This window comes from Egretta garzetta, unplaced genomic scaffold (assembly GCF_000687185.1).
Source record: "Egretta garzetta isolate BGI_Z169 unplaced genomic scaffold, ASM68718v1 scaffold231, whole genome shotgun sequence".
In the NCBI taxonomy this organism is placed as follows: Eukaryota; Metazoa; Chordata; class Aves; order Pelecaniformes; family Ardeidae; genus Egretta; species Egretta garzetta.
The window spans coordinates 4,320,791-4,338,020 of record NW_009258727.1 but is presented as its reverse complement, the minus strand read 5'-3'; the positions used below and the strand labels follow the sequence as shown (position 1 = coordinate 4,338,020).

Genomic DNA, 17,230 nt, shown 5'->3' with positions numbered 1-17,230 from the left:
AATTGCTTTTTAAGGCTGCTTTAGTGATATTAGCCTCCTTATGTCATGTGTAGCATAATCTAGACTTCAATGTTTCTTAAAATATATGTAGTCCAAATATTCCTTTGTACAAAACATTGTATAATATCTAGGTTACGTACAGTATCAAGTTATTAATGTTGATGAAACAGTCTTGACTCTCAGACTACCTTTGGTTTTTGAATATTGCTCTCTAACTCAAAACCTAATTAGTTTGGTCTCTTCTGGATTTGTACAGATTCGATTCAGAAGTAACTTCTTCAGAGTGGTGATGATTAATTTACTTCAACCTAATCATGTTTTCTGTGAGTTAACTGAGGTGACATAAGAGCTGTGGTCTGTAGGCTTTTCATTGTTGAAAGGAGCTGTTTCCTGGTTTACATGCTTAAGGTTTTGACAGTATTCAGACTCTCACCTTGAAAAGTATGTTTCTTTTTCACTTAAAATGTGTTTTTTACAGGTTCTTGAAAGTTTGTGGCTCCGAACTAGTACGTCTTGAGTTGTCTTGTGGCCATTTCCTCAATGAAACATGCTTGGAGGTCATTACTGAAATGTGTCCAAACCTTCAGGAATTAAATCTCTCATCATGTGATAAAATACCACCTCAGGCGTTCAACCACATAGCCAAAGTAGGCAGCCTAAAGCGTCTCATTCTCTACCGAACAAAAGTGGAGGTAGGAATAAGTGTTTTTAACCTTTGCAATAGATATTTTCAGTCCTGGTGAAATTTTTTTTTTTTTTTTTTTTTTCTGTTAATGAAGAAGTGAATTAGAATTCAAAAGTAAATCAAGAAAATGCAAAGGTAGCTTCAAAATAAATAAAAAGCCTGCATGTTTTAACTTCTGTGGAAGACTGGTGATTCTTCACCAGCTGTTTTAAGCGATGCAGTAAAATCACAAATGTGAAAGCTTTTCTCTTGTTTTGAAGTGTACTGCAGACAGACTGTATTGTATTTGGCAATATAATTGGGGAATTATCCTGTTTAGTAACTCGCTGTAATTATCATTCTCTCCTTTAGAATGACTTACTAATTATTAGATCCTTACTGTCCTTGTATATTAGCAGTATTTGAGAAATGCAACACAATTTTTTTTTTAAATACATTTACAGTGTAAAAGTCACTTCTTTATACAATTCCCCAACTGCCCAAATCAGGGTTATTGTTTGCTGCAGCGTATTTCCTATCTAAGTTGGAGTGGTTTTACACACTACAGTTGAGAAGACTGCTGTAGTTTACTACATTTTACAAATGTTGTCTCCTAGTAAATTCAGCAATTCGAATCAGAAGAAATTCCATTACTTCTCACTGACTACATTACTCGTGTATTACAACCTTGCTGCTCTGTTTTATATGGAAGCTCTCGTGCTTCTCTTGTTGCAAAAGCTACTCCTTGGTAGAGCTCCAAAATCGGGGGGGAAAAGGTCTCTGCAGTTTCTTTCTAGCTTTTCCTTCTAGGTTAAACATTTTAAGAAGAGTTTGCTCATGTGTGTTACTTCTGCGTATGCTTTTGGTACACAGAAGCAAGGTTATGACACTGGATCGTGTGGGGTGTTAAGCTGTAGTGTAACAGAAGAACTGAAGCTGGTACAGTAGGTTCTGTCTAGTAAATGTCTAAGGGACATCTGAACGTAATAGTACCTGATTTAATTTACAAGCAGTTCGCACCGAACACACATGCTACAAAGTCAGTTGCCTTTTGCTGTCCTTTTTTTGGTAAATCATATGTACATTTGTGTCCAAGGTTTCGCTAGCTGTCTGTAACGGTGATTTGGTAATGCAGGGTGGTTAGATTAAAGGGTAGGCTGCCACCTGGAATGCTTGGCGTTTGTTGTGGGGTATGCAGGCAGTCACCATGAAGCCACTGCCCCTCAGTAACTTGGTTACTTTGTGGTAGTTGCGCTGTGCATTGAAGCAATTACTATTTTCTTCAAACTAAAAAACCAATTTGGTGAGCCCTGCTTTGAAGTGCCTTTTGTATAGAGCTCTGAATCAGTACCTTGGGCATATCTGTTCTGTTTGTATCTCACTAAACTTTCTGTAAATCTTCGATAAATCTTACCTCACGTTGAGCATGTGCTCTGTACTTCACAAGGCTTTTTCAGATCCAAAAAGGTCATTGTATCAGAGGTAAAGTTTGCGTAACTTTTTTTTCTACAGTTGATTGATCACAATCTGCTTGATTCTACTCAGGTAACTTCTAAAGTTGGAGACCTTTGTGTTTGTAATAGTGCAGCAGCTGAGGTATACTCTGAAAATGATTGGTAACTGTCATTTCTCAGCTGTCACTTCGCTGAACAGAACTTGAAATTAGGTTGAATGTAAGTGGTAAAGATTTCCAGACTTTGAAGCCCTTAAATTGTGAAGATTCATTTCTGCCTTTCATGTGTACAGACATGCATCTGCTTGTAGCTGACAAGAACATTCATTCATAATCAAGTTGACTTCAGATTGTGCTTCCATTTTGTACTTAAGTATAAACAAAATGCACTGTTCCTAACAAACCACAGAAGAGAAATATCTAGAAATTTAAATAGGTAAATTGGAGAGGATGCTATTGTGTTACTTGTTAATGTGAAGCCACTTAATAACATACATCGTCCATCACAGGTGGAAAAGTAGAAGGGAAAGAATGAAGATGTAGCATAGGATTTGAGTTAGAGGATCAGAGTTACAAAAGTCACAGATTTGTAGAAGTAACATTAACTTTCTCGCCATTAGCTTCTCTTAATGAAAATCTTTGTTTTTCTATATGAAATAGGCTGCCTTTCCTTCTGTACTCTTCAGCTGGTATGGAGATGTTAAGTAGTAACTGATGTCTAGATGCGCAGAAGACAGGACAGAGAAATTCATCAAGCATGCTCTGGAGTGATTTAGACTTGCCTAAAGCTTGTCAAAGAACTGCAATATAGTAGTGTTCTGGTTCTTCATTATTTGAGCTTCTAAAGAGCAAATGAGAAGAAAGATAATGTTTAATCAAGAGCTCGGCATTGTATTGTTGCCAGCTGGACCTGCTCAGGGAGAAGAATCTGAGGCCATGAATCCAGTAAGGAAAACTGCTAGCTGATAACAAGCATGTGATTATTAAGAGAAAGCAAGAAGGTGAGAACAACAGAGCTGACGTGCACGTTATGGTCCTCTGAAAAAGTTCTGCCTCAAAATCCAGTAAGGGGAAACCCAAAGAAAAATCCACTTATTCCATTTAAACCACTGTTTTCCTAAATAAATCAGTGGTTTGCTTTTTTTCTTAAGAATAAAGAACAAACATAATAAAGCGCTAAGTCTCTTGACTTACATTTTCTTCTTGCATCATATTGTAGGATGGCAAAGGCACAAGTCCTGCCATCAATGTGTTGTCATTTTCTGTGACAGAAAGATGGCAGCCTTGTTGATCCTGTGTTAGCTGCCTTGATGTAAAAATGGGGTGATATCCTTCTGATATCTCTGGGGATTTTGAGGTAATTACCAAAATGTGAAGAGGGAATTAATATGCAGAGACCAAGTAGGCAAAAAGTTGACCAAAATTAGTTCTCCAATGGGGTATCATAATTTTCTTCGTGTATATCTTACTGCACAATTAGAGGCAGTCACTGGAATTGAAGCACAGTAAAATTAGGTTGAGCAAAGAGGGGGACTACCTTTAATGCTTGTAAACAGTCTGAGGAATTTATTATCATGGCTGATCAAGGTGAACAAGTTGAATTAAGGGAAGTGATTGTATTTTTTAAAAGGGGCAACACTAAAGAGAACAAGAAGAGCAAAATAGGACTAAATGCTCTGATTGACTTTTAAAGGAGGGCCCCTCTCTGCATGTTATTTGTGATGCCAGTGAAAAAGGGGTCATTTTCTACTCCACAGTTGTCAATCTCTGTTGAAAATGCAGTGTTGTGTTAGAGAACGTCGGGGTAAAAGTAGGACTTGTTCTTTTGGTTGTGAATTTGGGCGTGTGGCTAAATAACATAGGATATGCGATGAAGATTCTCTATCCTTCTTGTCAGTATGTTGATACAGCTGTTTGTGGTTTTGCGCAATGCTTTACACAGTACAGCATTAACATTTTAGTAAAAGAAATTATATTTTGATTCAGTGAAAACAAATTCCCACGTACCTGCCCAGGTGTAGGATCTCCTACTCAGACTACATCTTGCAGTACTCTTTCCTTTTATTTTGGGGGGGGTTTAATGCCAAAAAAAAGAGAAAAATTGCTTTTAAGATTAAAAGTATTTATTGTACTTTTCTGTTTATGTGATTATTATGACAGTAATGGATGAATTCTGAGAAAATACTCTGCAGAAAATTGACTACTGTTCATTATTTTTCCCTGGTAGGTACGGAAAAACAGATTTTGAGGGAAACAGAAGCTTAATAAAATTGACAACGTATTATGTAATCACCTGAGCAGTTGTTAGGACAGTTCCTTGTTATTTTAGCTGTTTTCTTTGTATAGGTTTTGTATTTAAAACCATTCCCATTGTCTCTGTAATCAAAGCTCCAAAGTGTACATTTTCAGTGTAACGAGCAATTCCGGTGGTCTGCTACTTACTATCTGTGGCACCAAAAGCACTGCATTGCTGGTTTGGAAGGTCGCTGTACCATCTGGAGGAGTTTATGGTCTTTGGTCCTAGCCTTGCTGATTCTTAAGGCCATATAGAATTTTATTTCCTTGATTTATTGAGTGCAAGCTTCTTTGTACAAAACCAGTTTCAAACCTCTGAAGGGAAGCTTCCAACACCCTTGAATTATTCCAACTTCTCTGTTACAAGGAGGAAAGTCCAGTGACTTTCAGCAACTTTTTCCAGGCTGAACAAGAAAAAAACCAAGAAAAATCGTCCTGCATCACTGTATTCTTCCCTACTAAATGCAGCTCATTTTTTTCCAGTGCTTTAAGTTCATTATTCTTAAAGGTTGTTTGATTCTGTGTGTGCTTGAAATAATCTGTAACTTGCTTTGAGAAACTAATCCCAAGATTTTATAAATGTAATTTCTGCTAGCTCAAGATCGCTATTATACTTGGGGGATTTTTGTGGTGGTTTTGGTATTTGCTGATACATGACTCCTTAACATTTATTCATTGAGAGAGCATTCACAGCTAAATTTAAGCACTTGTTGGCATTGATACATTTGAAGAACACAATGAACAATGAAGGTATTATTGTGTACAGCAATTGGCAATGCACAGCTTTATGGTTTGAGTATGAATATTATCTTGTTACAATGCTTATCGCGAAGTATTCCATCCATACAAATAATGCAGCCAAAACTGTATTTTAAAGAAACCAAAGCCACAATTACAATAGGAGAACTTGACAGTCTCCTTATTGCTGGCTGTAAATTTTGACGTAAGATTATATATTTCATGTTGCATGATATTCTGAATTCTTTATAATGTGTGAAGAAAAAAGTTTTGAAGTTTGTATTACAGTTATAATTTAAATACAAAATGAACTAAATTTATATCAAATTACAATGGACAAAGGACTTTGTTTTGCACACAATTTAAAGCAAGTGTATTTTTAAATTATATCTCGATATCTTTGACCAAGAGCAAATTTGGAACTTGGGCAGCTGTAAGAGAGGACATTGGAAATTTTAGACACCAAGCAGAGGCATAAGAATCTTAGCAGTAAATGTTACAGCTCTTACTTTCTTATGCCACGAGCAATGAAAGAGTTAATGCTGCCATAAAATCATTCTACAGAGTTCTCAGAAATAACCTCTTACGGGTTATGTTATACCTCTGAGAGCTATTGTCTGAGGTTTTTCAGCTTAGATGAAAGTTCATTGGCTTGGGTACAAATATTTAGGATTAAGAGTTGCAAACAAATTGGGGACGGGGGGAGGGAAGGGAGTGAAAGCCTTTAGCTAGAAAGCAGATTCTTGGAAGGAGGTTGAGCCGGTGACAAATAATCATGCGATACAGGGCCTTGATGGTGCCTTCTGATCCCGTGTCAGGCTCATAGGGCTGAATTTGGTCATTTGAGCCTGTAATGTGAAGAGTGAGGGGGGAAGAAGGAAGGTGTAAAACAGATTTGCAGACACAAGGGAGGGCATAATTTGACCAAATGAAGCAAAACCAAAATACGGTGATTGAATTAACTAGGGAGACTATTACTTTCATTGAATTAATTCAGTAATTGCCGTGTTGCTGTGTCCCAGTCCCTGCTGTGTCCCTGGCACTTCCAAGTAGCTGTAGAGAACAAAAAGGTGCCCCTGTACATCCTGAATCCCAGCTTGCAAATTACACGGTGCCTGTTCGTGAGGAGGCAAGCGTGTTGACTTTTGAAAGGCTACATCTGCACTCAATGATAAGGTTCATTCTACCTTTGTTTCCATGTACTCTCGGTCTTCTCTTACCTGATGCTCATACAGTGTTCATACTGCATCTGTTTTTAAACCTGTGTCATAAAGTTTTGGAGGCAAACATTTTATCACTGCCCAGTTCTTCATCTCAAAAATGGTCCAATAATCTAAGTATATTGGGGGGAAGAATAGGGGAGGTGATTTTTAACAAATACATCCCAATTCTCACCCTTTTCATCGTGTTTCTTTCCATGTTGTATCTTCCAAGGTGATAGCTGGATGGATGCTCAAGGGGGAACAGACTTCTTCTAAAGCCAGCTTACTGTAGAGGAAAATGTTTTTGCTGCCGTAGTTATTTTGAATCTATAAATGAAAATTGTGTACCTATCCAGAAGACATCACTTAAATACGCTTAGTGTTTGTGGTAGTAAAGGGTGGAGGGGCATCCCCTTCTGCAAACATCAGTTGAGAAGGTGTGAAAGGGACTGGCTCCTACATCTATTGACAGCTTTTTTTCAGTCTGGTTGGAGAGGCCAGCTGAGCTGGAGCCAGGTGGGCTGAGCTAAACAGTCTCCAGAGGTCCCTTGCAACACTCAGCTCTTCTGTGATTCTGTGACTTGGTGCTGGTGGCACTAATGGAGGACTTAACCCACGAGCTTTGTTCTCCTGATCTGTGAGATGCATTGCTGCTGCATGCCACACTTTTCCCATCAGTAAAATTGGCGTAACAGCAACTTCCTCATTTTGTAGCTGTGGTATGAGGATAGATACACAGAAGACTCTGAGATGCTCTGATACGTATGGTACTATATAGGATACTCTACATAGGGCTGTGTATAAGAACTTGAAATACTGTACGTTCATAACATGCTTTTATAAGTTGCAGAAGGTTCAGTTAGCTACAAAGGTCAGCCTTTTTCCTCTGGAAAAGTTGAGAAAAGGATTGAAAAGAAAGCTTGCTTAAGAGGTGTAAGCACTTCTGTGAACTAAATGATCGGAGACTTTCAGTGGTTGTCTCTGTCTGGGTCTACCTGGGTATCTTGTTCTTCCTAAAGGCTACCACAACTACCTTGTAACGGATGAGGTGACCCTCTCCTGTTGGCTTCCTCATGAGATGGCACCAGTTAGCTCAGGGAACTGGAGGACTTAAGCATAAACCAAATCTGGCTACTGTTTAGTTCTAATTTAGCATATGATTCCCTGCCATCTTCTGTAACTGACATTTTTCTGTAACGTTTCATTTAACCAAAAACTAACATACAGGGAAGTGAAAACAGATGAAACCAAAAGAAGGTGGATGTCTTGAATAGCTTTGTAGACCTCTAGATCCAATTTTAGTTTCCAGAAACAGTATACTATGTATTTTTTGTGTTATTGAATGTTTGTGTACAATCCCAAGGCGTGTTCTTTTTGTCAAAAATAAGATACTGAGGATAAGTACATATCCTTAGAACTCAAAATCTTGGAAGTAGTCTGAAAATGAGTGCTTTCTGGGAAGCCAACAGGTTGCTAACTAAACTAACAAACTAAAACTAAAGCTAGCACTAAGTATCTCAAATGAATTTTGTGTTCTTTTTTAACTGGTTAAACCAATGACTCTCGTGTTTATAAGCACACATATTATCTCATCTCTAGAACTGTCAAATTCCCTTATATCTTCAACATAGTTTCGGAGTATCATAGTACCAACAAGTACATAACTGAAATTATCTTGATGCCTTGAAATACTGTTTGGGGGAGAGGAAGAAAAAAAACAGACCAGAAGCATATTTTACAGTTTCTTTGCTAGAGCAGATTTAGATAAGAATTGTGTTTCATCATTACTGTACCTTTTGTTTCTGCATTATTGATGTATTAATTCTTCTCACAGAAAGAAGAATATGCTTTCTGGGACTATTGTAGGTTGGTTTTTAGATGCTGAGGTACAAAACCTTGAAATTAATGAAGTAGATTTTTTTTTTTTTTTACCTTTTTGTAGGCAATACTGGTTTGTCCTGTTGTACCTTTCAAAATGAATGGTTTAATAGTAGTTTAGAGAGTTCTGGCTTTGCATCCAATGTGTTTTTTAATTACTGTATTAAAATACCAGATGCTAAGTAATTTCTGACATAGTTCTTTCACAGACTGTGCCAAAAAAACAACAAAAAAAAAAAAACCCGCACCCAAAAAGTTGACTTTTGGCTTTCTTCTTGTGCTATGTAATGCCAAAGGGAGGAAAAAAAAATTCTGAATTTATATAGATTTTTAATTACTTTTGATAATCTTAACAAGATTACCTTTTACATTTGCATGATTTGTAATTAGAAATATTTATAGCAATAGTGGCACTCAGATTGAAATAAAATTGTCTGCTTTCATCTGAGACTTTTCTTGTTTGGGTTTTTTTACCACAGGTAGTTCTAGTATGGTAAAACTTCTTTTGGTGTGGTATGTATGAAGTAGAACTTCACTTGCTTAAGGTAAAGACTGTGATAAATTATAATTGTATGTTTTCAAATAGTTGATGGAAAACACCAAAAACAATGTTTCTGCAGTATTTTTCCTACTAGAAGCCAAAGTTGGAGGGAAGAAATTTCTCTCTGTTGCTGAGCTGTGTTATTGGTGGGGGGGCTTTGTTTTTCAAGGTGACGTCCTAGAACCTCCTTTTATCCAGTTTTCCATGCAGAAATCAATTGCCATTCCAAAGATACCTTAGTCACGTATAGTAATAGCTGTAGTCTTGAAAAATTGCATCCAGTGATGTGCTGCCATCAAGATTCCTTGTCTCCACATTACAGAGGAACACATAGCAGTTGCTGTTCACCGAGGTATTTCTGGAAGTCCTAAAGCAGAATTAACATTTAGTTAAGCATCTCAATTATTTTCCCTGAAAGTAAAAGTAATTTGGTTCATTTTCTGAACTGTTTTGGTAAAAGTTGTATACGTCAGTTTGTAGTAAAGAGGAAGGGGGAAGCTGCCATGGGAAACAGGACCAGCCAGGATGTTCCCTTTGGTTGGCCTTTTGAGGAGGGGCTGTGTCTCCAGGGGCTTGGCACTTTTTCCTATCGGAAAAGTTCATGCTGAGAGATCACAGAATCGCAAGGGTTGGAAGGGACCTTGGGAGATCATCTAGTCCAACCCCCCTGCTAAAGCAGGTTCTCCTAGAGCAGCTTGCACAGGACATCGTCCAGGTGGGCTTTGAATATCTCCAGAGAAGGAGACTCCCCACCCCCCCTGGGCAGCCTGTGCCAGTGCTCTGTCACCCTTAGAGTAAAGAAGTTTTTCCTCATATTCAACTGAAACCTCTTATGTCTCAGTTTGTGCCCATTGCCCCTTGTCCTGTCACTGGACACCAGATGCAGGAAAACTCCTGCCGGCCATTGAGGGAGATTGCCTGCCCTGAGGGAGGTGCGCGGGCTTCAGGAAAGTTTTGCTTTTCCAGGTTGTCGGGCCATGCCCAGCAGTGCTCTGCTATCTGTCGCTTCTCTGGCCACTGCTCAAGCTCTGCTGCCAGTCACCTGGCATTTTGCTGCCCTAGCTGTCATTATTACCCTGTTTTGCCATCCCTCACCTTTGATGCTGAGGAGGATGGTGATAATGATGGAGAATGCAGCTGCCCTGAAAGAGACAGCGAGGGTGTTCCCCTTCGGAGGTTTCTGTCCGGTGTTCAGTCGTGCAGATGAAACAGCTGAATTTGGTTGGTGATAAAGCAATATTTCCTGCAAGAATTCAGATTGGGTGCTTGTGTGTAGGGACTTAAAGCATGCCACTGAAATACCTAGAGGCCACATAGGACGTGGATGATGTTTTAAAGCCAGCTTAAAAGCCATCACATCTCTCAGGTGATGATCACATCATAGGTGTGACCTGTCTGTATTAAACCAGCGTGTATTTCTTAGGTCTCCGCATGTGTCCCGTCTGTTGCATTAATTGTTATGGGGGAAAACTACTTTGCTGCCCACAGAATCCCTTACCATTGCACTCCTCGGGAACACATCCTTGGTGAAAAGCAGGATATGGTTGTGTTAAGTAGGACAGGTCTTGCCAAAGGGAGGTATGAGATGTTGGTCTGAAACTGGGAAGGAGATAAACTAGTATTTGCTAGTCTGCCCTTCCAAAAAGTTTGGCCTCGATTCCAGTAGTCAGGCCATTCTGTAAAAAATTCCATGTACCCTTTTGATTCAGATGATTTGATCCCAATAAATAACCTGTGTGAGACGATCATCTCAATGACAAGTGGCAAGTACCACACGTGCGATTGCTCGATTTGCCAAGAGCTTGCTTGTAGTTCTCTTAAGTGGTTTCCTTCCTCTCTGCCAAACCAATTGCGTTTGGTTTTACTTGTGATAACTTGGCAGATATTTTTTATTACTTTTTTAAGGAAGGTGTTTTTAACCTGTTTGGCATGTTAACTTGCTAACTTCTGTATCATCTTTACTTTGTAACTACATCCAGAAAGATGTGATTCAGACTTCTGATGTCTTTTGTATGTGTGATACGTCTCACTTGGTTCTCCAACAGGAGAATTCTAGTCTGTGGCATGCTGGAGGCCTTGTGTTACCTCTAAGGAGAATTTCCAAAGTCGCTGTGTACACAGTAATGTGTATGCAGTAATCCATGTGTGCAGTTGCGCAGGAAGGGGGGTTGTATCTGCAGCGGTAGAAGCAGCACTCGTGATGTGTGTGCTGAAGTTTCAGATGTTTTGGTCTAATCTCTTCCCCCGGTTGTGTGTTTGTCTGGCTGAGTCAGCTGGTCCCAACCTCCCTTGCTGTGAATTTAAGCCTTTTGGGAACAAAAGGGAAGTTCCTGCCCAGATCATGAACAGCAGAACCTTTCTGTGCAGTTCTGAGAATATTTTGATTTCTCTGCTGAAGGATCAGCTTCTCAGAATGTGGATGTGATTGACGGGCTGAGAGACACCCGGAGGATTTCATTGGCCTGGCCTCAGTCTGTAATTCTCCAGTTCTCCTTTCTATCTGCTTCTCAAGGTTCCATTTTAAGGAATTCATTCAGAAGTCAATGACCATGACTTTTATTAGGAAGCCGGAAGACTTAGAGTACCCCGCAGAGTTACCTCCTCATTACCGCATTTACCCCTCCTCATTCAGGCAAGGTTGAATTTTCTGTCTTGGATTTTCACTCAGATTATTACTTGTTACTAAATGGAATAATATTGTCAGGTGTTCTGTCAGATAAATAGGCTCCCAAAATATAACTGCATACTGTCAAATGTATCCTGACTGATGTCCTATAGTAATCACCTAATTGCTGTATCAACTTTTAGCTAAATATGTTGAGAAATGTAAATCTGACCTGTACACAAGCAGCATGTGGCAGCTGGCGATTGGATGGTGCATATTTGGGGTTCCACAATTCTTTACTAGCTGGCTGATCAAATCTTTTGATGTTTTTCCTATTTGTCTTATGAAGAGGTGATTGCTTCTGGAATAAGCTTGCCTAAGTATGTTATCCAGTAAAATTGGTTAATATAGCCCTAAAGACCCTGATTCTAACCTAAAACCAAATATTTTTTACAGTATTTGAACAAAGATCTGTAGAATAAAATGAAAATGCTACCTAGAAACATGGGTAAATACTGCGATAGAACCTGTTATGAAATATAAGAACCTCATAAATTTATATGCAAAGGCAGCTCACTGCAAAGACTCCTCAAGATGCATTTTTTGATGGAGAGATAAGTAATCGAAATATGAAAAAGAAATTGTGGTCTTTAGGAATGTTGTTATATTAATTCTTTGATATTGTGGAAAAATGCAATATTCTTGTTGTGGTGAGCTTGCAAATATAGGCATGTTATGTGATATCTGCCTGCCACTAACATTATAGAAGTATTTGAACGTAAGTGGAGACAACAGTGTTTGGGGGGGATAGGGCAGGGAGGGCTAGGGATGAGGTCATCATTTGGAAATGATAAGAAAAAATAATACAACTTTGTCCTCTCATATAATGCAATGGGGAGGGGGGTATTAAAGGATTTTTTTTTTTCTACCCCTAACTTAAATTTTTAGTGTTAGAAAACCAAAATTTAAGTCCTGCGTAATTCAGGTTTTTCTTGAACAAAAAGGTTAACTGGAGAATTAGTTACTCTGTGATTAAAAACATAGCAAGCAAGGGAAACCATAATTAAAGAAGGGAGGAACCAGCCTTTAATGAGACTTCAAAATTACTTTCAGCATTCACTTCATTGAAAAATTTGAAGAAAAAAATGCAGGAGAATAAAAGTCTTGTAGAAGATCTAGGCTCTCAATTTGTTTCATTGAGGAGCTGGAAGAATTCCCAACTTATGTCAGACACAGTTCTTCTGAGAAGGGGAAAAACAGCCCGTTGTTTGTTCCCAGCATAAAAAGTAACAATTTTAAAAGTAGTTTTTAAGATTTCTCTAGAAAAAGAAAGTTTATAAAAAGGTGCAGACTGTTTCTTCTCTACCCCAACCATAAAAGTAAAACTTTGTTGTTTTAAGCTCTTAAGTTCTTCCTTTAATCTTCCAGAAGCACACTGTGGTGCACTCACTTTCAGGCCTTTTACTGCAGTGCAGCCATTATGTGACAGCCATATTACAGTGCATCTTCTGTATTTCTAAAAAAACAAACCAACCAACCAAAAGGTTTAATCTCAGACTACTTGACAGTGAAACTGCAACGAGTAAATGGTCAGATATTCAAAGTGCATCTTTTGCAGGTGAGCCACATCTGCCACAGGCAGAAGGGTTTTCTGGCTGAACGGCTGTTGAGCTCAGGCTATCCTGTTGGATGCTTTCCTTATCATACCAACATCGGAAATGATTTGCACTTCCTGCTGGATCATGAGAGCAAAAAAATTCTGAAAAAAAAGTCAAGCAAGATTCAGTCTTGCCAAGTCTATTACTCTGGCACCAGTATTTGGTTTCTCTGCTGATGGGTTTGTCTGTTCAAACCAGCAACACTCTTGCAACATCTAAGTCAAAACTTAAGTGTGATGTCTGAGGTCTTTACAAAGACGGGTAGGATACAAGTTAGTCCAGCGTCAGTGATTAGCTGAAGTACACACAACACATAAAGGTCTTCCAGGCTGGCCTGTATTAGAGTGGAGGACTTCCATGCCTGGGCAGACCTCTCGCCTGTCTCATGTGGAGTAAGTTAGGATTTCAAGCAGTAATCTCCTGTTCTCTTGTCCAAGGCAGGTTCAACTCTGTTGGTGCCCTTTCTGAAAGGTGTTTGCCTGACCTGTTCATGAAGACTTCAGAGACTCTTCAGACGGTACTGCTTCCCAGCAGTATCGTATCCTTCTGATCAGTTTGACGTCAGAGTCTTCTCTCTTAAACTAACTCTGGTGCTGTATGTTTTCCTCACCTGAAAACACCTTTCGTGGGAATGGAAGATAGGGTAGACCATTTTACCTGGCCCCTTTGGCCTCTTCCTGTTGTCTGTGCCATCTTACAAAAATTATTTTAGTAGGTTTTGTTTTGGCTTGGGTGGTAGAAGAAACTTAAACCATTGAAGCTGTGCAATATGTTATTCCACAAAGAAAAAGTAATTCTTACCTTAAGTTTGTTTCCGGCATGGTTTTTTTTATTTGTTTTGGTGTTTTCCTTTCAAATCATCCACTCTTATCTCAGTCGCTGTAAAGGGGAGCAGATACAAAGCCGAACGTTACCTTTGGTTCAGGAAAAACTCAAAAAATCTCTAAACTATACAAGCCTTGGCTACTAGGCTAAGGAACGGTATTACGTGGGTAGTCTTTGATTTGACTGTCTCGGCTTGGCTGAGAAAGTGAAATTAGACTTTCTCCAGGTTAAAGCTTGCTGATCCAGAATTTAGGTGGCCTCTGAGCTCCTCTTGTAAAGCACCTTAACACCTGAAGTTTGGCCTGCTTTACAGCTTCAGGGTCGGGTGATTGCCTTGCTCTTCTCCTTTGCTTAAATAGGAATGTTATCATTCATCTTGTATTGCAAGTCAGAGAGATGAATTGTACAGACAGATGGCTTGAAACAGGCAGGTTATTACAATGATAGTCCTCCTATATGTAGTGCATATGGATTGTGTGTGAACTGCCATTCTCTCCTGCTATTTTCATGTCCTTTGCCACCTGGATTCTCAATTGACTGAGGCACAACTAGGCATGCACACAGTTTTTTTTTTTTCTTCTTTCTCGACATATGCAAACCCCAGCTCAGTTACAGAAGAACAGACACTGCTTCTGAACAAAATCCGATTTGTTGTGTGTGGGCATGTATGCGCCTCAGAAGAGGAATTAATGTAGCCAGTATAATTAATGTTGAATAAGTAGTTGTTTACTCTTGGGCTGGGCTTGGCATGATTTGTGATGGTATGACATGGTGTTCTACCAAGCTCCCTTCTATTATCCACATTCCTAATGCTTTTAAAAATTGTTTGGTGTTTTTTTTAAATAATTGTTTACAATAATACTTTAAGTTTTGTAGGTTGTGAAAAGACCTTTGAAAATGTGGACTCTGTACATCAATACAGGAAGGACTGTCTCAAATTAGAAAGGGACTAAAAAAAGGTATTCCGAGAGATGCATCAAATTCCTGTTGAAGTACACAAAAGTAGCTCAGTTATCTAATCAAGATAACTATGAATATTAGTGTTCCTACCCGTTTCACCCCTCTCTGAAGAAGAGCAAGTATGGAATTGATCTCACATCCTACAAGCTGTTCAGAGTGACTGTTTGTGTCTCTTGAGGAAAGATATTGCTGCTTGCCGTCCTTTCAGGCCAGTGTTTAAATTCCAGTCTGGAAACCATTACTGAAAACCACGGTGGAATGCAGCGAGGTATTCGGCTTTCCTGTGGAGTCACCTGAATATCTGCAGAAACCCTGTTTAGAACTGCGTGTGCAGTCGGAGACTGATGTATTTAGCTCTGATATTTAAGGTTTGTAAAGAAGGGTTTGAGGATTTTGCTTTTAGTTTGTGCACCTGAGTAGGTTCCAAAGCTCAAAGCTTTCACTGAGTTAAATAATAAAGACTACGTTTCATTCTCTTGGAGTTACTTGTTTATTCATGTTTAATGATCCAAATGAAGCATTTGCTTAATAAATATGTTATTGAAAACATATTGGATGTTTACACATTTACTAGCTTTAAAGTGTTCTTAAGTGACCTTTTAATGCTCTTGTGTTTAATTCCCTATCTACCTTCTTCTTTAAAAACATGAATGAAAGCACGCAAGCGGACAGTGGATTTGTAAGACTTCTGCATAGATACATGTGAGGAAGGATTTCTTACAGCATCTACTTTTAGGCTGCCTTTGGGAAATCAAATCTTAGAAGGCCAGGTTGGAAGCTGAGATTCCATACATGTCAAGTGTTGGGTGTTTCTAATTGCTCCCTGGGGACACCTAAATTAGATGTCTGAAATGGTCTCCATGAATACCCCATGCTACGTCCCTGTTCTGTGTCTGCCAGCCTTTCAGTGCAAGGGCTGAGGTATTTCTTCATGGTGGTACGGCAAAGGATCGTGTTCCTGCCAAGATTCATTAGAATAAAACAAACTGAGGAAAGCATTTAACTGTAAACTTTCTGAAACAAAGTAAATCTATATTTAAAAAAAAACCCTGTATAAATTATACTACCTATGCGTATAAATATTGTTGACCAGTGTTCTTGTAGGAATTCCACTTATTAGCAGTAGATTATTTTGTCCCTTGTATATTGCTTGGCTTTTTTCTGCTAGGAACTGTTGTATATCCTGTAGAAATCCACAGACTTTTATTGTTAATATGTTGTGGAACTTACTCCCGTTTTCAAGCTCATACAGATTGCAAAGTCCTAACAAAGCGATGAATGTATTGAGTATGATGCACTGCTATTTGGGATGTGAATCCCAGGCTATGTTCTTTTTTGCACTGTGTGTATTTCCACCTACAAGACAAAATGTGGCTACAGACCATGCAGAAGTCTCTTTTCGGTATCTTAGAAACACAGATAAAAACCCGTGAAGTTTCCCTTGTTGTGGAACAGAACAGCCGCGTACTTTACATTTTGTAAGCTGCATCAGATGTTCCAGTCCAATTTCAGGCTGAGCAACGTGCAGTACTTTCCGAGAAGAGTGGCCATGTTAAATGGCAGGAACACAACTGTAAAATACACATTATATCTGTTTCAGTCTGCATGCAAGTAGTGACAGGTGCTCAATGGTTGTCAGCGTCCTTGTCAGCATGGAGACTCCTTTGACATTAAAGTCGCCGGCTCGGTCCTGATGCTGCGCAGCTCTATTGGCAGTTCCATCAGGCTGCAGCCCATCAGCCCAATGTCAGAGCCTCCGCTCCTCTTCTGGTACGTCGCCAGCCCTCTGTGTTTTCAGGCTGCCCTTGCCTGTTATTTGAACTTGCCACGCTTCTTCAGCAGCTTTCCTATGGGAAATGAGCAGATAGGTCATGGGTGTGGGGGTATCTTCAGGGCCATGCAAAACCCTGTCCAAAGTGACTTGCATAAAGGTTTGTAACGATTACCGTTGCTTTACGCCAATCAATGGGTGGAGTACCCAGGGACCCATTAAGTGGCATTTGTGGTGTCTGTAACAGAGTTTTGAGCTGTATTTCAGGAAAAGCGGTGACAGCCTTTAATGTCTAATTGACCTCTTCTCTTTGTTTCGCTTTCCATGTTCCCTTCTGACGCGTTCCCCCGTGGCAGCAAACAGCCCTGCTCAGTATTCTGAACTTCTGCTCGGAGCTGCAGCACCTCAGCCTGGGCAGCTGCGTCATGGTGAGTACTTACACCATGCCCGAGGGGTGCATGTGTGTGCACGCTTGCTATGGAACTAGACCTAGGTTTCTGTTTCACAGAGACAGGTTAAATGCGAGGTTGATGTGATACCGTACTCTCTTGAAAGGTCCAAGATGAATGCAGCTTAGTCATATACTTAAGGGTTACATACCAATTTAGTAGGCCTAAAACACAGCTTGTAGGCTTTCTCA

General features: G+C 39.4%; 1 protein-coding gene across 5 annotated transcripts in view; it reads left to right on the top strand.

Annotated features, from left to right (window-relative positions):
* The window catches only part of FBXL4 (F-box and leucine rich repeat protein 4), a 64,929-nt gene that overhangs the window by 34,487 nt on the left and 13,212 nt on the right, over positions 1–17,230 (top strand). For all 5 annotated transcript variants that reach the window (XR_004841204.1, XM_009649060.2, XM_035888783.1 and 2 more), the window contains exons 6-7: positions 479–692; positions 16,947–17,018. Coding sequence is in view for 4 of the 5 variants with exons in the window: in XM_009649060.2 (XP_009647355.1) it covers positions 479–692; positions 16,947–17,018 (286 nt within the window). In the remaining variant the exon portion in view is untranslated. The remainder of the gene's footprint in view (positions 1–478; positions 693–16,946; positions 17,019–17,230) is intronic.